General features: G+C 40.6%; 1 protein-coding gene across 1 annotated transcript in view; it reads right to left on the reverse strand.

Annotated features, from left to right (window-relative positions):
- Positions 1 to 3,432: 3,432 nt before the first annotated feature.
- Positions 3,433 to 22,432, reverse strand: part of ERMP1 (endoplasmic reticulum metallopeptidase 1) — a 41,606-nt gene continuing 22,606 nt past the window's right edge. The window contains exons 7-15 of the mRNA XM_023758441.1: positions 20,940 to 21,152; positions 19,859 to 20,079; positions 17,188 to 17,362; positions 16,604 to 16,794; positions 13,341 to 13,493; positions 10,312 to 10,514; positions 9,256 to 9,371; positions 5,712 to 5,875; positions 3,433 to 5,585 (exon numbers count right to left, since the gene is read on the reverse strand). Of these exons, the coding sequence (XP_023614209.1) occupies positions 5,421 to 5,585; positions 5,712 to 5,875; positions 9,256 to 9,371; positions 10,312 to 10,514; positions 13,341 to 13,493; positions 16,604 to 16,794; positions 17,188 to 17,362; positions 19,859 to 20,079; positions 20,940 to 21,152 (1,601 nt within the window). The 3' untranslated portion in view covers positions 3,433 to 5,420. The remainder of the gene's footprint in view (positions 5,586 to 5,711; positions 5,876 to 9,255; positions 9,372 to 10,311; positions 10,515 to 13,340; positions 13,494 to 16,603; positions 16,795 to 17,187; positions 17,363 to 19,858; positions 20,080 to 20,939; positions 21,153 to 22,432) is intronic.

Consider the following 22,432-nt stretch of genomic DNA (forward strand, 5'->3'; position numbering starts at 1 on the left):
TATTTATATGCAGAATTATTTAGGATAGGAGCCTCAAGAGTTGGTGGCATCCTAGATGCTTGACAATGCAAGATTGGAACAAATGATTCATGTTGATGGCATGGAAAATGTTTTAAACTACCATGAAAAATGATACAAAATCATGCATACCATATGATTTCCACCAAGCAAAACTTTATATACAAAAGTGTAGAGGACACCAGGCATCATCTCTAATAGGTGGAGATTAACAATTTGATTTTTACTTTTTACTGTTGTCCTTTATTCCTAAATCTGCTGTGTCTACGGATTTGCCTATTCTGGACATTTCATATAAATGGAATAATGTTATATGTGGCTTTTTCTGTCTGGCTTCTTTCACTGAGCATGATGTTCATCTTTGTATCAATGCTTCATTCCTTTTCAAGGCTGGATAATACTCCATTTTATAGACATACTATATTTGTTTATCTAGTTATTTAAGGAATTGGGTGGTTTCCGCGTTTTGACTATCATGAATAATGCTACTATGAACATTCATGTACAAGTAAGTTCCGTGTGGACATGTTTTCAGTTCTGTCTAGGAGTGGAAATGCTGAGTCATGTGATGTGAGTTAATTCTTTGAGGAAATGCCTAACCATATTCCCAGAGTGCCTGGGCTATTTTTTTTCAATTCCCATTAGCAGTGGAGGAGGGCTCCAGTCCACACTTGTTAATGTTGTATTTTTGGTTATAGCCATCTGCGTTAATATAATTAAGTGGTGGTATCTCATTATAGATTTGCATCTCCCTTATGACTGTCTTTTCATGATTATTAGTCATTTGTGTATCTTTGGATAAAAAAGTTCACATCCTTTGCTCACTTCATATTTGGGTCATTTATCTTTCTATTGTTGATTTGCAAGAGTTTTTATATCTTTTGGATACTAGATGCTTATCAGATACAGGTTTCATTCCCCCATTATCCAAAAGTAGCGTGTTCCTGCTTTTTGAAAGTTTGTGCTGTGGCACTTGGCTTTTTTGAAAGATGTACGTTAGTACGGTAACAGCTTTTTTCAAAAAAGTGAAAATCCTCTCATTTCTTTCAGCTAGCAACAGCAGGTACTAATGCCAATGTTTTCTTCTAAGGGTTTCATGATTTTAGTTTCCACGTGTTAGTCTTTGATCTATTTGAGTTCATTTTATTTATGTCCTATGAAGTGAGGGGGTCTAACTTTGTTCTTTTATATGTGAAGATTCAGTGTCCCAGAACCATTTACTGAAGTTTTTCTCCCATTGCCAAAACTCATTAGACTATGAGTAAGTGTATGGGTCTATTTCTGGCTGATTGCACTACACTGATCTGTGTCTGTTTCTGCTAGTACCACACTGTCTTGATTACTGTTGCTACTTTGTAGGAAGTTTTGAAAGTGTGAGTCCTAAGTTTTTCTCAAGAATGTTTTGGCTATTCTGGGTCCCTTGCAGGATCAGTTTGTCAAGTTATGTGTGTGCACACACAAAAAGCAGCTGGGATTTGATATGAACTCAATCTATAGATCAATTTGGAGAATATTGCCATCTTAATATTAAGCCTGTCGGTCTTAGGACATGTCTTTAATTCCTTTCAGCGATGTTTTATATAGTTTAGCATTATAAAAATGTTGTACTTTTGTAAGCTTATTCCTAAGTATTTTATTGTTTTCCATGCTATTGCAAATAGAATTACTCTTTGTTAGTACGTTGAAATTAGATCCTACAACACTGCTGGATTCATTAGTTAACTGTAATAGTTTTTGTGGCTTCCATAGGGTTTTCTTTAAAGATCATGTCATCTGCAGCTAATCTGGATGCCTCTTGCTAGAACCTCCAGCACAAGTGAGTAGTGTACATCTTTGTCTTCTTTCTGAACTTAGGTGGAAAGCATTATATTCAGTCTTTAATCACAAATTACTTTCTTTTCATAAATGATTTTTATTAGGTTGAGGAAGTTCCCATCTATTAGTTCGTTATTTTTCATCATGAAAAAGTGTTAGGCTTTGTCAATATTTACCAAATAATTGGTCATCTATTGAGATGATTATATGGTAGTTGTCCTTTATTTTATGAATATGGTATATTGCATTTTTCAGGTATTAAACCAACTTTGCATTCTTGGGATAAATGACAGTATCAACATGTTATATTTTTACAAATCAAATAATGTAGTGTCAAAAATATATATTGATGTACTTCCAAATTGGCTAGGCTTTTTAAATAAAGAGGTATTAAGTGCATTTTTGCTCTATTGGCCATAAATTTCTGTAAACTGTATTAGGAATGTCATTCTGCTATTACTCCTTGTACTGGACTGTTTTGAGTAGTGATGCCCTTTTCTTGTGTGGAGATTAGAATGAGCTCTATCCAACAAAATACCATTTTCATTAGCCCTTCAGTGATTTCCTTTGCCAATAGATATGATTTAAAACTGCTAAATATGCTGAAACTCAACATTTACCAAGTAGTTGGTCATTAATTTCTGTGAAATTCAGATGCACAGCCTCATTCCACAGCCAAAAGGATTCCAACTGAAGTAAACTAACATTTCCATCTTGAGTTCTTTGCTCACATGGCCCATTAAAATAGCAGTTATAACCACAGGAACCATCTAGGCCAGTGGTCACCCACCTCACAGACCACCGGTTAGTGACCGCTGATCTAGGCCTTTTAACAGCTATTAAAAAGAACAAGACTTTAAAAAAATTTCACATATGAGGATACAGAATACAATAAAGATATATTTTTTCTATTTTAATATACTAACTAGTATATTAAAGTTTATTTCAGTAACATTGTAAGGCAACAATTAATTCTCAAGTGAAACCAGTGAAAAGTAATGGACAGACATAATCATTTTTTCTGTAGCTTCCTGAGTCAGCAAGCTGGGTTATGGCCCCCTTGGCAACATTTTAAGAATCCTAGCATGCTGGAAACAGATACTTCATGCAACAATAATTTTTTTCAGGACAACACAGTAAATTTTAAGAAATAATTCCTTCGAAATCACATTTACACTTTCCCTGAATGTGCTCCTTACATTTAAATTCTGTAGGAAATCATGTATTTTAGAATTTGCAAAGACTTTTTTTAAAAGGTTATTCAAATGATCAGATACTTAAAAACAAAATTCTTTAATTTCAGAGGGCTTCTGATCTAACAGTGGTGTGCTTATTAATAGAGCCATGAATATTGGAATTATTTAACCATTTCTGCCATTAAATCAATATCCCAGAAGATTAAGCATGCCCAGAGATTTGTTACCAACCTTGCATAATATGGAAGCTTTATAATACTAAAGAAAGCCTAAAAACATAATTGTTTACATATAAAGGTACAATTCAAGGGCAAAAAGAAAACCATGATTGTTACTGAAAAAAGGAGTAACAACATCCTTCCCAAAGGAAACTAATCACAAGTAACACATTTGGGGTTTTGCCTTTTTTTTTCTTAAAAATAATTTCTGGTAATTTCAGATTATTCACAAAAATATGCTTGTACAGTCATCCCTTAGAACCACCCTCTTGGATACCCAAATCCATGGATGCTTAAGTCCCATATATAAAATAGCATAGTATTTGCATATAGCCTACGTACATCCTCCCATATACTTTAAATCATCTCTACATTACTTATACTGGTAATACCTAATGTAAGCAGTTGTTATACTGTATTTTTTAAGGATAAGGAAAAAAGTCTACATGTTTACTACTGACACAACCACTGTAGGCCTAACTACTTAGTCCATGTCAACAATAATGTAACTTTTTTTTCCTGCATATTTGCCATCTGTGGAACCTGCAAATATGGAGGACTGACTGTATTTTAAAATTCATTGAGCTATTAAGTTTCTAACTTTTCCTCCACAACTGTGATTCATACAAGCTATAAACACTTAATTACCGCCTGACAGATAAATGTGGCAGGAGTCAGGCACTTGAGGCTAGAAATATGTGGTTTCTACAAAGTCAAAAAAAAGCAATGGCTCTAGTGCCCATGCATGTCACAGCCAGCATGTTATCACTCAGCTCTGGCTGCAGCCCTGTTTGTGTGGGCCCAGTGAGTTTTAAAGAGCCACAAACTAGGCAGGCAATATGAGGAGCATGATTAGAAATCACATGTATCAAGAAGAATTTCCTCCCGTGATGCACACTTACTATAATCTTTCTGTCCAAATGGGTCCAAGTGCCAATTCTTATTGTAGCTTTTCTTTAAAATGTTTTATTTTGGGGGGGGGGGGAGCTTATGCTTAGTAAATGCAGAATTAGTCCAACTTTTTACATCTCTTAACAGAAAAAAGAAAGCTAGCAAAATTTGCCAGGGATCTCACCAAGCCCTTCCACTGCTGTGATTGCTCACAGCCACCTTCTTCAAAACAAAAAGCACCTCTTAAGTCCTAGGGTTGCCATTATGCAGGATCTGAACCCCAACAGCTACAGGGAAGCCAGTTCTGCTGGACACTAAGTTACTGAGAAACCAATCTGTTCAGCTGGTTAGAAAACAGACAAAAATAAGGACCCCATGCATCAATAAAATTATGCCCTGAAGGATTAACCTTGGAAAATTCCCTTCTACAAAACAAAGAGAATAAGTATGTATAAAATGCTCAGTCACTATTACCCACCCTCCTCCCTCCCCAGAACAGACGCCATGGCAACCCGGCTCTGGGGCAGGAAGTGAAAGTCCTGTACTTGCACAAACAACTGACATTCTGGACCAAGAGAACCTGTGAAAACCGGAGGGGGTAGAGCATCGGTGAGGTGGGGAGGGGACAGATGTTCCAGAGGGAAACGAGCATTGCGACAAGGATCGCACTGACCACTCCTCAGAAGGCGAGGAACCACCAGCTTCCACACCAGGGGTCCTGGGCTCTAGCGCACACGCTAGAAGCTGCCTGAAGACGCTTCTCCCAGCACAGGCTGGGGCCACAAAAGCCCAAATGCTGCTTCCCGTCCTTTTGTAATAGTTTCCTAGTGACCTACAGTAGGCCTCCAGGGGAATCATTACTCCAGTGACTGGCAATTTACCCACATCCATGACACAACAGTGGTCTTGGGCTTTCATTGGAAATGTCATTTGTCTCATTAACAATGGTCTTGCAGTACTTTCAGCATCTTTCATGACTCTCCGGGGACAGCTGTTGAAGTGGTCTGTTGGCTTTTGTCCGTAAGGTCATATAAAATGACATGTTAGTGTAGTGGTAGTACCCACGTGTGCTTAAGCGCCAGAAAGCTGGCATTTTCAAGTTTTAAAAAGGCCATGTGTCACTACCCCACAGCACAACCACTACAGTGCTTGGCCCCGAGAGGGCTCGCCCACAAAACTTACTAAAATTCATTGTCTTACATTACAGATATCCATGTAGCTTAAGGAGAGACCATGTCACCTGAAGCATCCCACGGGGCATTTACTCAGCTCATTCACAAGATTAAAACGCATAGAGGTCGTAGGTGCACACCCAGGCAGAAGGGAACGTCCAGTCCGGGAACTTCTCTTTCAGAGCGTCCAGCTGGGAGGACCGCTTGTCTTCCCCAGAAAAGTAGTGGGCAGCAATGGCCACGGTGACGACTCCCTCGGGCTGCTCTTCCAGGACCTGGCAGAGAAAAGCTGTTAGTTTTCTAGCTCTGTGAAGGCAGCATACTGAGCTTGAGTATTTGATACTTGCCACCTGCCACCGGGGAGCCTGACCAGTGATACCAGCAGTGCTGGGAAATCCCACCTGTACTTCTATCCAGAACTGCCATGCAGAGGCTTGGAGTCCATGGGAGTAAAATACAAAGTAGTCCCCTCCTTTACTTGTGACCGGGGTGCCATTGCCGAGAGACCACTGAGAAAGTGTTGAGCCTTTGTGGGGTCGAACATACAATGACATATGGCTTGGTCCTGTAACATAAGAGGAAGAAAGGTCAGTTATAACTATCTTTAAAACAGCATCTGCAAGAAAAGCAGTTTAGCCACCATCAAACCAGACTATGAAGTTCATGCCTTTTATCACTTTAAAGACACTCACTGCAAACCGAATGGAGGTTTGCCAATCTGTGTAGATCAATAAAGGTAAGTAATGAGGTGCAGCAGAAGCCTGGGCTCAAGTCTCAGTCCTGTCATTGAAACATTCTAGCACTCACCAGAGCCTTTCTTCAGAAATCTAGAAAATAAACGTCATCAAACCAAGAGATAACTGCAGCAACCATAGCAAAAGAACTGACACTGAGGGTTTTACTAAAACAGATACCGGGGTGGGAAACCACTGTGTAAGCGCTGCATGTAGCAAACCAGAGAGGGAAGAGCAAAGTCTAGTAAGCACACACCCCACCCTCCAACCCCCTGACACTCAAAAATATAAACCTTCTTAAGTGCCAGAAAATTAATTAAAGAGCAAAGAAGACATCAAAGGAAAAGGAGTATTACACACGTAATTACAGAACACTGACAAAGACGGAAAGCATCAGTCATAAAATGTGAATAGATCTAACACGGCCACTAAAAGAAAAGTTTTCGGCTTGGCTTACAAAGCCAGACCAATCATATACTATATTCAAGGGATATACTTAAAGAGATTCAGAAAGGGTAAAAATAAAGGTATGAACAAAGGTATTATAGGCAAGTGGACACAATGTTACAAAGAGCTCTTTGATGTCAGGAGAAAATAGAATTCAAGACAAAAAGCATTAAAAGTAAAGGCACTTTGATACTAAAAGCTGCAAGTTCACATAAAAACTGTTAATTCTGTACACAAAATAGCAACTATTTAATGAAGCAAAACTACACAAGAGATGCAAAATGTATATACAGAAATACATATAAGACTAATATTTCACTCTAAGACACCAATTGAACAAAAAATTATATAAAAGACCTAAACAAAATGATCAGTGAAATAGACCATATGAAATCTGTATCAAATTTTACATGCTGATAATACAGATACATATCATCTCGGGTGAGCATGAAGTATTCATAAAAGTAAAATATTAGATCATTAAAATGGCAAAATTCTATAAAATTGAGATTACAAATAACACTGATCATAAATCAAAGCTTGAAATTATCAACAAAACAAAACAGCCTTCTACCTGGAAATTAAGGGTGTCCTATTTAAAAGACTCATGGGTAAAAGGAAATAGAAATAATTATGGAAATTTTTCTAAATGAAAATAACTACATATATCTGAAACTATTGGATACAGGTAAATCAATGATAAGAGAAGAATCCATAGCAATAAACATTGTTTTCAATAAAATGACAGCTATATAAAAGGACAAAATAAAAAGAAAGCACAAGTTAGGAATTATAGATAAAAGCAGAAATCAATGAACTGGAGAAGAGAACAAAACAGATCCACCTTAAACAAAAGTCTGTTACTATTTTAAATTAACAAGACAACCACTAGCTAACTTGATTAGAAAAGAGGCGTGGGGGGGGGGGGAGGCGGGGGAGGGAAGTGGAGCAAAAACAAGTATGCAGAAAGAGAAATAAAAATAAACAGAAGTTTGTAAATCACATGACTGCTTTGAAGACCTCTACACTAATAACTCTGAAAACCCAGATGAAATGGAGATTTTTCTAGAAAAACATAGGCGACCAAAACTGAACACAGAGCCATAAAGCTTAAGTAGACCAATTACCCTAGAAAAATTAAGAAGCTATTCCAAAAAAGACACAGGTGGTTTCAGAGAGGAATTCAAGCCAACTTTTCAACCAAGTGGTTCCAATGCTCCATAAACTTCCAAAGCATTGAAAATAAGGAAAACTTACCAACTGTTTTCATGATGTGTCACATTTATGATGTTTTTACATTTATAATGCATAACACTGGTACTTAAACCTGATAGAATGTAAAACACACACACACACACACACACACACACGGACCAATATAATTCATGAGATATGATGCAAAATTTCTAAAGAAAATATTAGCAAACATCCAAGATCACATTAAGAAAATAACAGGCCACGACCTAATGGAATATATCATATCAAAATATCCAAGGAAGAAAAGACCTATGATTATCTTTACAGATGGCTAAAAAAAAGGCCTTTCACAAAATTTAAAATAACTCCCTATTAAAAAAGATTTCAAGAAGTGCCAACTGATGATGCTTAACATGATAAAAAATCATCTATCATGGGAAAACACTATAGACTTTGTATAAGAACAAGGCAAGAATGCCACTATCTCAGCAGCTGTTCTACACAATGCTAGAAGTATTAACCACTTAAATCAATTAGAGGCATAAGAATTGGTAAAGGAGAAATACTGCATTTGCAGATGATATGCAGTAGTCAACAAGCTATGCCTGAGGTCTGCTTTTGTATAGCTCTCAGGCTAAAAATGGTTTATGTTTTTGGGTTTTTTTATTTATTAATCTATTTTTTTCAATTCTCACTTGAGGATTTTTTAAAATTAAATTTAGAGAGAGAAGCATCGGTTGCATCCTGAATACACCCCAACCAGGGACTGAACCCACAGCCTTGGTATATGCTGACCAGGAACTGAACCTGCAACCTTTTTGGTGTACAGGATGATGCTCCAACCAACTGAACCACTCCGTCAGGCTTACAATTATGGCAAAGCCTAAAATATTTACTATCTGGCCCTTTAAAGTTTGGCAATTCCTGGTATACCTGGAGAACCCTTAAGTTTCAAGAGTAAAAAAATAAAAGATTCAATGAGGTAGCAAGATAAACAAATTATAACCAGTTAAAAGACATACAGGTAGGGAAAAACCCAATTATAATAGCAACGAAACCCAGATAAGAAAAATTCTATAACACTTTTGAGAGACAAAAAAGTAGGTTTGAACAAATAAAAGGACATTCCAGGTTCATGGATAAGGAAACTGAAAGTAACTGCAAAACACTGAAAAAAACTACAAAGGATCTTAACTCTCCCAATCATTACCTATAAGCTTCTATAAAGTGTGGTAACTGGTACACAGACAGACCTACATATAAACAGTAAAAAAAAACGTTTCTGATTTCTTGACATCTGTAATCACAAAACGTAGGGTGGGTGATGTACAGCTTGCCTGCCAGGAACGTGCCTTTACTGGAATTCTCCAAATTGTGCATAAAGGATGGAGGAAAGTGTGGGTATTTTTTAGTGCTGACTGTTAAATTTTCTTTAAAAAAATCATCAGCTGCAGTTGCTTTTAGAAACATTAAGCTACTGGTCACTATTATAAACCTGAGGAAAAAAACATTCATGCTTAAAATTTTTAAGAACTACAGACAAGAAGGGAACTGCCATATGACTTACCTGATGCTTCAAAGGTCAGCTTTACAGAATCCCAGGGGGTCTGCTCTTTGGATATAAGTCTGAAATGAACAGGTTCTCTGGGAGAAACTTCTGAGGCAGGAAGATACCAGTTTTTCCTATTTGGAAAGGAATTCAATATTCACTATTTCAAAAATATTTAGGATGCTTGTGTTCAGAATATTTGAAACAGATTTTGGGGCATGAAAATAAACTCTGATGAATATAATCCTATATAATGAAAGGCTAATATGCAAATTGTCCCCTCAACTGGGAGTTTGACCAGGGGGCGGGGGCAGCCAGCCAACCTCCTGTGTCCCCTCCCCCCGATCTGGGCAGGCCAGCCGGACCCCACCTGTGCACAAATTCGTGCACCAGGCCTCTAGTAATACATAATGCCAATTCCTCTGAAGCCCAGGTTATTGCAGAATAAAACCTTTAATAAAGGATTGTAGGTGATCTTGATTCCACTACCCAAACTATTTCTTCTCATCTAATCCTCCACTGCCAAACATTAGAACTTTCCCAGAAATGGCCCTGGCCAGTACAGTGCAATGGTTAGTGTTGTAGACTGGATTCCTGGTCAAGGGCACATACCTCAGTTATGGGTTTGCTCCCTGTCCCAGGTTGGGACATGTGCAGAAGGCAACCCATCGATGTGTTTCTCTCACATCAATGCTTCCCCCTCCCTCCCATTCTCTGAAAAGCAATGGAAAAAAAATATCCTCAGGTGAGGATTAACAACAACAAAATTTTTCCCCAGAAATGAAATACATGATTTGAACTTGATGCTTAACTGCTGTCAAGTAGCTCAGTGAAGGAGGCCGCCCTTTCTAACTACTGAGATTTCTAGAGGACTTTCTAAATTTGAAAAAAAAGCAAACCCACTCTTCTGAGTGCTTCATCCCACTAAAGACAGAACTGTTGCAGTGACAGGAAAAGCAGTGTGAACGGCACCTGACTTCAGTGTAAACCAGTGTAAATAATAACGTGTGGATACAGTGATAGGACCTGAGAACAAACCCACCCCCAACTGAAGCACAGGAGCAGTGAACCAACCTGATGAGAAAGTGCACTGGGAGGTACCACGGGAAACCACAGAGGGGGGCCTTCTCCTCGCAGTGCGCTCGGATGGTGTCGTTGATCTCCGGGACGTGAGGGGTGACGTGAGACATTCCAGTGTAATCAAACCCATTGATCCATATGCCAGAGTCCCGTTTAACTACTTTTCCATCCAAGTCATGAAATGTCCTTGTCATATGCTGAAAAGAACAAGACTAATGAGAAAACTACTGTTTCAATTCCTTCACCCATATCCCCACCACAGACAATACCAGAAATGAGGTGGCTGTGGAGCAGCACCAGGCACCTCGCACACTGCCGGAGGGAGTGTGTGCTGGCACGATCACGTTAGGAACCGGTTTAGCATTGCCTAACAAAGTGAACACGCGCATACCCTTCAAGCCAGCAATCCCACTCCTGAATATGCACCTTAGAGAAGCCTTTGCACTGCCCACCTTAGCAAAAACCGGAAACAACCCAGATGTCTATTAACAGTAAAGTGAGCAAATTGGGGAGTCATCCTACAACAGAAGTCTGCTCAGCAAGGAAAAACAACGCACGACAGCGACACAAATCAACATGGGAGATTCTCACATGCTCTGGGGCAGAAGAATGTTAATGGAATGGCTTTACCTGTAAGAAATTCAAAAGCAGGCAAAACTATGTGTTGTTGTTGAGGGATTTATACATGTGTGGTAAAATAAAGAAAACTGAGGTAATGATTAGCTCCAAACTTCAAGATGTTGGGTGAATACTTTAGGGGCTGGGAAGAGGGAGAGATGGAGAAAGAGTTGGATCAATAAGGGTCAACTGGGTTTTCTTAAGGACTGTTAGTGTTCTTTCTTTTAAACTCAAAGATGGGTTGTTTTATTATTTCTTACAAATACATTTTGACTTTTCACTTTTTTCTTACAAATATATTTATATATTTAAATTTCATATAAATTCTGAAAACCATGGACACTAGAACTCCTTTTAGATAAGGACCTATGTAGCGCACACACACACATCTCCCTTTCAGTGTTACATGAGACTAATTCACGTGCAGAGAAAAGTGGGAATCACAGCTCACCAAGGGGTGACGGACTGTGCTTAATGGAATTCTGGGAAAGGACACCAAGTTCCTTCTGGAATAGCTTTATTAACAACAGAAAGCAGCCTGAAGAATATCATACGGGAGAAGAAAAAGGGTTGCAGAGGGCTTCGGTACTGTCTGTGGCTGCTTTCACTCTAAAAAAAAAACCAGCAGCTGGAAGATCTTAAAATATTATCTGGCCCTTCACAGGAAAAGTTCACCAACTTCTGGCACTGATGCAAACCCCAATTCCAATCAGAACAGGAGTTTTTAAAAATAAAAATATGGTTTGTCCTAAATAGTACTGATTTAATTATAAAAATTAGAAAGACATTCTGTTGTATACCTGAAACTAATATTGTATGTTAACTATACTTTTAAATTGAAAACATTTAGCAAGTCACAGGTAACATTAAATCTCCTAAAAATTAGCTGTTCTCACCCAGCTGGTGTGGCTCAGTGGTTGAGTGTCAACCTATTAACCAGGAGGTCACGGTTCGATTCTTGGTCAGGGCACATGCCTGGGGTTGCCAGCTCAATCCCCAGTAGGGGCCATGCTGGAGGCAGCCAATCAATGATTCTCTCTCATCATTGATGTTTCTATTTATCTCTCCCTTCCTCTCTGAAATCAATAAAAACTTTTTTTTTTAATTAGCTGTTCTTCACCAAAGGTTTTTTGCAAACTATAAAATGTCACATAAGCCCAAGCCGGTTTGGTTCAGTGGATAGAGCGTCGGCCTGAGGACTGAAAGGTCCCGGGTTCTATTCCAGTCAAGGGCATGTACCTTGGTTGTGGGCACATCCCCAGTAGGGGGTGTGCAGGAGGCAGCTGATCGATGTTTCTCTCTCATTGATGTTTCTAACTCTCTATCCTTTTCCCTTCCTCTCTGTAAAAAAAAAAATTAATAAAATATATTTTTTAAAAAAAGTCACATAAAATGTATCACTGTTCTCCAGTATATAAACAAGGACTGGTTGGCCCTTTTTCAAAATCTCTCTGATATTTAAGTTCAAATATTATTACTTATGCAAGTCCTTGAATCATTATCTAGGTTGTGACTCAGCTTTTCTGTTGGGCCTCTCCACAACCTCTAACAGAGAAGATGACAGTAAATAAAGCAACTTAGTCCTTCTTCCTGCTTTATAGAGCCAGTTCTAAAAGTTTGCAGGAAAACTTGAAATATAAGAAAATTCTAAATTTCATTTTATTAAACCTTTTCTAAATCACTATATTTTCATTGTCACATATTACTTTGAGTGTTAACTAAGATCAATTTTACTAGCATTTAAAAATATCTATTTTAGGCCCCTGCCAAGCAGCTCAGTTGGTTCGAGCAGCAGTCGCCAACCGGTGGTCTGTGAGGTCTGAAAGGTTGGCGACTGCTGGGTTAGAGCATCGTCCCCATAAACCAAGACTGTGAGTTCAATCCCTGGTCAGGGCACATAAAAGAATCAACCAATGAATGCATAAATAAGCGGAACAACAAATCAATGTTTCTCTCTCTTCCTCCCTACCTCCACCCTTCCTCCCTCCCTCCCTCTCCTCTAAAAATCAATAAATTTAATAAATAAAATACCTATTTTATTTTGCCAGTTGATAGTTCAGATCTTTACTGGCCTGCAGGATTCTTACAATCTCTACTTCTAAAAGCTCATTACCCCATGATATATATTTGCTCTTATTTTTCAAAGTGGGTGCCTTTTTACAATTTGAACAGTGATAAAACAACAAGCAGATATTTCCAATTTGGTCTCTTGGGAAGTATCCAGCTGGTAAGAATGCCTCTTGACGGTCAGTCTTTTCCTCACTGCCTTACACAGAATAGTCGGGTACAACTCAATAGGTCAACAGTAGGAATGTCAGTTGGTTTTCCTGTTGACTAGTGAAGCTCAAAACACACAAGGCTTTCCTCTCCAGAATTTCAAACAGCTCACGCACAACTGCTCTTACCTGAAGAAACACTCTCTTTGGCTTTGGACTGGCAGGATTGGAGCTGTACGGGAAAAAAGTTCCACTGCAAACGAGGAGGAATGTAACCGTACACACCAGAGTTAACGTCAGCATGGTTTTCTGTGTGCTTTTGGCAAGGTAGATGAAGTTAATCTAAAACACAAAACACAAAAAAGGAATAATTACCACTGGCAGAAAGGTGGCTTTAACTATTTTATGACAGGTGCTATACAACATCATAAAGAAAATGTATGAGCACGTGCTAACATACGCTCACACACTCCCAGTAAACACAGCACTCGTTATAAGGGATTCCCATCGCACGTCAGAACCTGGATGAGTGAGCATGCCCCGCTGCCATGGTGGAGCCTTCCCGACAGACAGCAGTGGGAGAAAGGGGACAATCTGTGTCTGCTCAGTTGGCCACGAGACTGGAGGATGTAGCTCCATCACCAAACCATGACCTCATTTTATTTCCTGTTCTGTCAACGTGCTGTTAACACACATGACTTAACTACCAGCACTTCGTGACATCAGGCCTTTATTAAAGAAACAGAGGTAAGTTTCAGGCCTATTTCAACAAGACTCACATTTCACTCATAATGCCTGTATAAAATGCCCAGGTGTGGGATCCCTCTGGATGGACTTTCAAGACTCTGCGTGGCTCCTGCACGTGAGGAAAAACTACAACACAAATAGTGTCCCCCCAAACGGCACGGGTGTCTCAATCTCAATGCGGCAGCCAAAATCCTAACTATGCTTATTAACTGTAATGAAATCACTGCATTAAAAGTTATAGGGGACACACATGACTCAGACGCCTTAGGGGTTCTGAAGGAACCCCTTTGAGAAACCATGATCTAATCCCAGCTCCCCCTTTTGTCTTCTCCCCCTTATCACCCACCCTCTAGGGTCAATAAGTAGAAAAGAACATAAATATGCAAATACTTTTGAGATGCAAATAGAAAATTAAGTAAATATTCATAACCTACCATATACTCTACTACATAAAATTAAAGAACTTTATATCTACAGTGTACCAATATCCCATCCAGTGTAATCTCCAGCAAAACAATACTGGTCTTAGATAAAGGATCTTATGTTTTTACAACTGTGAGCACAGAACTAAGTTCCCCAGGCCTCAAAGCAGTGAGTTAGCAAAACACAATCTGCTGCCCCCACTTAACCCACATAACCATGACAGCCGCAGCGCAGCAAAATCCCCGGAGACCTGCTAACTGATCACTTGACAGGAATTCAACTGCTTTCTAGCAAATACATTTAATAAATCCCTAAGGACTGGAAGAAAAGCTCTCCGAAGTATGCTTTGTGTTTCCACTTTCCATTACCAAAGAGATGGCTCACCCTATTAATAAGCCACTATCCTTAACGCTCCACACACAAGGAAATAATGGGAATGATAACCCGCAGCATCAAAGAGCAGCAGAGCTATTTCACGTAATGAAAATTATATGAGGTTTTAAAGTATTCCAAGAGGCACTTTTTAAAAATATATTTTTATTGATTTCAGAGAGGGAGAGAGAGATAGAAACATCAATGAGAGAATCATTGATCAGCTGCCTCCTGCACACCCCCTACTGGGGATCGAGCCCGCAACTCAGGCATGTGCCCTTGACCGGAATCAAACCCGGGACCCTTCAGTCCACAGGCCAACGCTCTATCCACTGAGCCAAACTGGTTAGTGCCAAGAGGCACTTTTAATAAAATCAAAGCTTTCCTAAGAAAATATAATTTAGAAGATAATAGACTTTAATCCCCTTTCTTATGGTTTCCAAGATTCCATGCTTTGGGGTCATTTTCAATTTCCACAGTGAGGTTCTCAGAGTTCACTTTGAACCCTTCCATGTGGAACAGAACTGAATAGCCATTCACTGACTACGCCTTAAATACTCTGAGGGATTCAGTTCATAACTCAGCTGACTCTAGATCAGAACTTTTCTACAAGACAATGTTCCACCATCTTTAATCCTCACAACAGCAAACCTACCTAGTAATATGTACAGAGGATTTAAAGGCTTAATATTAAAACCAAAATACGTAAACCCTGAAGGTAACAAGAAACATTTTAGGATTTTCCATCCATCTCTGCAAATAACAGTAAGGACCTGATTATATCAAAGGTAAAATGGCTGAAACTGGCTCAGACTTTTTTAGGACTAGTACAATGACTGCAAACAACACTGTGCATAGGACTCTACAGGACTGTGTATGCTGTTGCGTATATAGCTACTTACTGGCTGCTTAAGGGACTTGGATAATGCTGGTCAGGCACGTGGCATGCTGGCCTGCTGCTAGACCCTAACATTCTCCACACCGATGCCCTTTACTGAACCAAATATGGAAAAGGTCACTATCATCTCCACAGAGGAAAGAACACAGTAAAGCCACAATCACTTTTTCTATTTGGTCCCCTAGCCCCAAATTTCAGAGTGTGCCCACGGGTATTCAGTAAGTACTTCTTGTTCTTAGGAACTCCGAGGAGAAGTGCCACACACAGAGATCTGCCTCCCCTGGCGGGGCCAGGCCAGCGTCCGGAGTCCCAGACGGCGTCTGCACCACACGGGGCAGAACTCGGCATGGAGCCTGTTCTCACCAGCAGGGTCTGGCCATCAACTCTGCTCATGTCCTTTCTTCCCGCTGGAGAGTCCCGGGGAAGGGAAACGGGTGGCAAGGGCGGGACTCGCACCGAGGGCAGAATACTGACCAAGCAAAATGACAAGCCTGTGATACTTTTTCATCACTGCTAAGTAACGGCACCGTGGGTGTCCTAAGAGTACATCCCTCGAGGAGACAAGACTCAACTGTAAGCCGACTGGTCACGGGAAAAGCCTCATCAGAATTAGTCTTCCTTCACTCGCTCTAACAAGCACCAATAAAACTGCTATGTGTTATCACTAGCCCCCAACGAGTAAGTTCAAAGCACACTATTAGGAATCATTCTAAAAATTCACCACTAAGCCACCCCTAGCAGTCCTCACTTGGTACGCATTCTGCAAATTCACGTTCAGGCAGTTTGAAAAGTTGTTTGAAAAGCGATATAATCAGATGAGGGGCAAAAATAACAACAAAAACCCATTCTGCATTTTCTTACCACACCAAACCCACAATATGCACAGCCATTCACTATTTCTTTTGCTTAAGAATTTCTCAATAAATTATCAGCAACACTATTTTACAGAATGGCATGGCTAAACTCATCACATATCTGTATTTTTTTTAAAAAAGAAGAAAAATTTTCTTACAAAATAAGAGGAGAGAATCATTGTACAACCAGCCAAAATGGAAGCCAGCACAACATCCGGTGGGATTTCCGAACCACTCCTCCCCAGGATGGGGGTAAACATCTCAAACACCGCCCAGATGAGGTATAATGCATAGAGATAAGGAATAAACATCCCCAGGAGGTAAAAGGCAATAAATTTTCCTCGGGCACCTAGGGAAAAAGAGAAAGAAATGACAGATCTCTGAGACGCGGCAGTGCGGTAAGGATTTTTACAGTGCTGGTGTACCTCGGCACCTATCAGAAATTGGGCTAGATGTGACTCATGCCCTTTTGGTTCATGTTATCCAGTGAGATGAAACACTGTCACTCAGAGAGGCTAAAGTACAATTAAGAAACAAAATACATAATATATTAGCATGTGTTCGTAAACGTGAAAATGGGGTAGGGTATGAGATATGAGAGAAAAATCTGCGTGATCTGAAAATTAAAAAAAAAAAAATTTAGAAAACCTTCCCAAAGAGATCAAAGAAATAGTCCCCGAAAGCCTTATCTTATGTATTTAAAGGTATTTTCCCATTTGTATCCAAACCAAAAACACCGTACCGTGCTGCTTGAAGTCCTTGTGCACGCAAAACTTTGTGAGCAATGGAAACGCCACCCACACAGCACTGATAAATGCCGAGCAAAATCCTCCATAAATGAGAGCTATAAGGGAACCACAATTCACAAACAGCGCAATGTCAAAAAATACTTCTCCCAGATACTGGTCACTGGCGTTCTGAAAGAAAGAAAAATACTCAAGAGTCATATTCATGGGCCACTCATAAAGGTACTCTATTGCAGCGGTTCTCAACCTGTGGGTCGCGACCTCTTTGGGGGTCAAACGACCCTTTCACAGGGGTCGCCTAAGACCATTGGAAAACACATATATAATTACATATTGTTTTGTGATTAATCACTATGCTTTCATTATGTTCAATTTGTAACAATGAAGTTGGGGGTCACCACAACATGAGGAACTGTATTAAAGGGTCGTGGCATTAGGAAGGTTGAGAACCACTGCTCTATTGGAATACAGTTCCCACTGCTCAGAGAAGCTACACATTTTAAGTGGGGATCTAGCCTTTATAAACAAAGCTACCTCCTATCATGAAGCAATAAATTCAAGTTGCTGCACAGGAAAGGGGAATTTAACAAGATGGGGTAAAAAAACATCATTACTTGTATATAATCTGTGCTTTTCCTCCACCGGGCTCTAAGTAAACTTTGAAAATGTTATAAAATAGAAAAAGGAGTCTCCTAAAAACATTTACCTCTGGAAGCTTTCCTATTTACACAACTTCCAAAGAATTTCAGGCAAACTAGAGAAATGACCTGTGAAGGACGGTACAGTCAGCCCTCCGTATCTTCGGGAACTGCATTAAGTGGATTCAACCAACAACAGATTGAAAAATTCCTTTAAATATTACATTGTTGCTGAAGTGTACTGAGCATGCCGCTGACTTTTTTCTTTGTCACTTTTCCCTAAACAATACAGCAACTGTTGACATAACATTTACATTGTATTAGGCATTATAAGTAAAGTTAGAGATGATTTAAAGCAGCGGTTGCCAACCTGTGGTGGTCCGTGAGGTCCGAAAGGTTGGCGACCGCTGATTTAAAGTATCAAGGAGAACATGCTTAGTTGGTTTATGTGAAATACTTCACCATTTTATATAAGGGACTTGAGTATCTGAGGATTTTTATATCCCAGGGGGCACCCCCCGGGAAGCCAATCCCCCAGGGACACTGAGGGATGGCTGTATAGGATGCTGCAGTGCCCCCAACAGCACACCAGGGAAACTGTCAGAATCTACATCAACAACATACAGGTTAAAAAAAAAGTGAAGGAAACCAAGGAGAAAACTTTAAGTGCAGCTGTAAGTGCATTATTCTTGCAGGTGGCAAACACTGTGTTAGTGCTGTGTCAGACCCTGCCTCAGCCCAGGGGATAATGAACAAAACAATCCCTGCCCTCATGGAGCCTACAGCCCAGTGGAGAACTGAGTTATTCAAACACTAGAGGCCCAGTGCACAAAATTCGTGCACGGGAAAGAGGGTCCCTCAGCCCAACCTGCACCCTCTTCAATCCAGGACCCCTCGGGAGATGTCCGACTGCCGGCAGTCAGACATGCCTCTCGCAATCTGGGACCGCAGGCTCCTAATCTGGGACTGTTCACCTGCCTGCCTGCCTAATCTCCCCTAACTACCTCTGCCTGCCTGATCACCCCTAACCCCCTCTGCCTGCCTGCCTGATCGCCCCCTAACTGCTCCACTATCGGCCTGATCGCCCCTAACTGCCTCTGCCTCGGCCCTGCACCTGGGACCCAGGATTCCCTCCTCCAGCCGGCCGCAGGTACCCAGGACCCGGACTTCCCTCCTTCTGGCCACCCACAGGCACCCGGGACCTGGGCCAGCTTCGCCCTGGCTGGCTGCAGCTGCAGGGGACCGTGGGTGGGTGGCTTCGCCCAGGCCGTAGCCTAAGGTGTCCAGGACCGTGAGGCATGCGGCTTCACCTGGGGCCGACTTTGTCAGGAAGGACGTCCAGATGGTCAACCTGAAGACATCTGGTCTAATTAGCATATTACCCATTAGTATAGATAAGCAATTAGGTGAGCCCAGGGAGGGCTGGCAGATTCAAGAGCACGGTTACAAAAACCGAGGCAGATGCAGCAGTGTTAACTATCACCCCTAACACCACTTACAGCTTTGTCACCTCATTTGAAATCTGCACGAAAACCCTCAGAATAAGAAGCCTTTCAGAAATTTAACACAGCTCTGGGAGCCAGTTTTCTATGACCATGCCATACAGTTTTTGATAGCTCGAAAGGCCAAATCCGGCCATGTACATAATCTGTGCTCTTCCTCCACCGGGGAAAAGCCACATGAGGAAGCCAAGGACAGACCACATTATGATGGTAGTTCCATCGCATTATAATGGAGCCGAGATTTTCCTGTCGCCTAGTGACATCGCAATGCACTGCCCAGCATTTGTGGTAACGCTGCACAGCCATTCTGTGAGCGCACAGCACATGCAGTTACAGCAGCAGCTACGCCATCTAGGTTTGTGTAAGTGCACTGGGTGAGGTTTACACAAGGATGAAATCGCCTAGTGACCTTTTCTAGAATGCATCCCATGGCTAAGTGGCACATGACTGTACAATGAATCCCACTGAGTTTGTCTTCAATCCTTGAAGGCAGCAAAAAGAAATCAATAAATGCGCTTAACACTTACCACATAATAAAATCTTTTTGCAAGGGTATGTATGAATATTATCTTGGCTGCAGCAGCAGTTCCATAAAGACAAACGGAGACATAGAAGTGGTTGTACCATGAGAGAGACTGTCCAATCAGAGAGATGAACACGGCTATAATGAGGACGGTCACCAGGCTAGTGAACCAGCCTATCAGAGTGATGCCAAATCCACAGAAGAAGTCCTTCCTGTAGTTAGCTGCTGATGAAGAGAAACACAGTGTGGAGACCACCGTCTTTATCAAACAATGTCATAACCAATCAGTAGAGTTAAAGGGGCAAACGTTAAATCAGGAAATTTGCCATGTAATTGAAAAGTATTGAAACGACCCAGGGATAAGATTTGTTAAATACTAGAACAGGGAAGGTAGAAAAGAATAATATTCAAGTAACATTGACTGAGAGTTTTGTGGGTATTAAAGACTCAGAGATAAGTCTTTCAGGACTACTTCAGATTCATTCCTAACTGGGAAAATGGGCCGTCTTACTCTTCATCTGTTCGGGTTGCTTTGTGTGTCAAACTATCAGCAAGAATGGAAAACAAAGTTCCACCTAAAATTTTGCTAAAAGAAGCTATCACAGGAAAAGCAGCAGCACAGAACATAACTGGTGGTTAAGGATTATTTAAATTAGCTGCTGAATATTTTATCTCATAACAGCAGATACCAGCTTAGACTGTAAAACATTTCAAGCGGAAGGGGACCAATTTAACTGGCAGCAGTTCATTCATGCGTCAGAACACTGTGCTAGTGGTCTGCAGTGTAGACCTGATGTTTCAGTGGGACTTTTCACTAAAAGTCAATCTGTACAAACCATTTTTCAAGAGCTCCGATGTGGTACTTCTAAGGAGGGCATTAGTACATAAAAACTGTCTGCTTCACCAAGACTAAAAATATAATGCACACATTAATCTGATATTCATTAAGAAATTTCTTACATTACAAATCAAATATTTTTCTTAGGGTTTTTAATGTCTTGGAAAGATATAAGCAAACTGACTAAAAAACTTCAGGCAAATTCTACACGCATGCCAGGATTGTAGTTTTAGGGGGAAATACTCACTGTTATGTTTGGGCTGCAACAACTTTTTGCCCAGGTACAGAACAGCAGCCATTACCACCATGCAGTTAATTATGGAGCCAACACGAGAGGGGTAGGCAATGACAAACAGGCCGAGCACATCAAAGAAGACCATGTTCCCATGCCGGTACTTAGAAGAAGAAACCAACACATCAGATGTAGCTAGATATTTAAGAACTGCTAAAATGTTGTCACCTATTAGTAAAGAAAAGAAAGACAAAGTTGAATAAACCATCCAGTATCCGAGTAAAGAAACACCTAGCAAGAATGTGATAAGAAATAGCTTTCTACCATCTTATTGCTCGACCCCACTTTATTAAATTTTTCAAATAAGCTGCAAGCTCATACTCCGTTTCCTCTCCACCTACAAACTCAGCCAAATGGCCTTCATCCATTCCCATCTATTAGAACTATATTTACTGCGATCAGCTGTACCCTTGCTGTTGACAAACTCAATAGCTGTTTCTTAGTGCCTATTCATTTACTATATATGGAATGCAGCAAACGCTGCTCTAGACACCACAACTCAGTGGTGAGCCAAGAGACAAAACCTCTCGTGAAGCTCACGGACACCAAACCACAAGTGAGTGTACAAGTTATTAAGAATTAATAAGCAATGTCCATTGTATCTGAATAAAAATAATTAATAAGGAGAGGTATTAGAGGTCCCTAGAAACATATCAGGGGAGACTAATGGAGTCTGAGAGGTCAGAGAAGCAACCCTGAGGAAGTGGTATTTGTGGCTCGCACAGTGGGGAGACTGTCCAGACTGAGAACTGTGAAGATGCAGGCCCTGAGGAGGGAGAGTTCCAAATACAGAAACAGGAGTCCTGAATGAGGAGAGAGACTGCTCAGCAATGACGGGGAGAGTCAGGATCACGCAGGACACATCAGAGGTAGCGAATGTTTTTATGTCGATGAAAAGATGAATGAGTTTGAGCTTTAACACGGGAGTAATAAAAAGCCTGAGTGACTGGCATTTCTTCCGCTTGCCCACCCCATCCTTAACGTTCTCTTCTTTTCACTTAACACTCCACCCTGTCTTACAGGGTTTCTTACACTGGCTCTCCTGGCTCTCTAAAAATGTGCTAATGGGACTTTAAAAGCTCAAGTGTAGTCCTCTACCTTCGCTTTGCTCTTCCAAAAAAACATTTCCACTCTCCATACTTTTTGTGGTATTTTCTACGCCTTTCACACCCAAACCCATATACCAAGTTCTTCCAAGAGCTCTAAACTGTACCTGTATTTTCATCTGGTCGGTTCACAGATGCACGCCGCCACCCCCGCACCATCCTGTGGGTCTCACAGGTTCATGGTGTCCTTCCCTTCTCTGTTCCTGCCCTGGATAAGGCTCACCTTCCCACATCCCTATTACAGTCCATGGCATCATCTTTGCTGCCGTCCATCTGATTCATCCCTTCTATCTAACTTGTCAAGACTTGTTGAATTTACATTAAAAATGAATCTACTTTTCT

This window comes from Myotis lucifugus, unplaced genomic scaffold (genome assembly GCF_000147115.1).
Source record: "Myotis lucifugus unplaced genomic scaffold, Myoluc2.0 scaffold_130, whole genome shotgun sequence".
In the NCBI taxonomy this organism is placed as follows: domain Eukaryota; kingdom Metazoa; phylum Chordata; class Mammalia; order Chiroptera; family Vespertilionidae; genus Myotis; species Myotis lucifugus.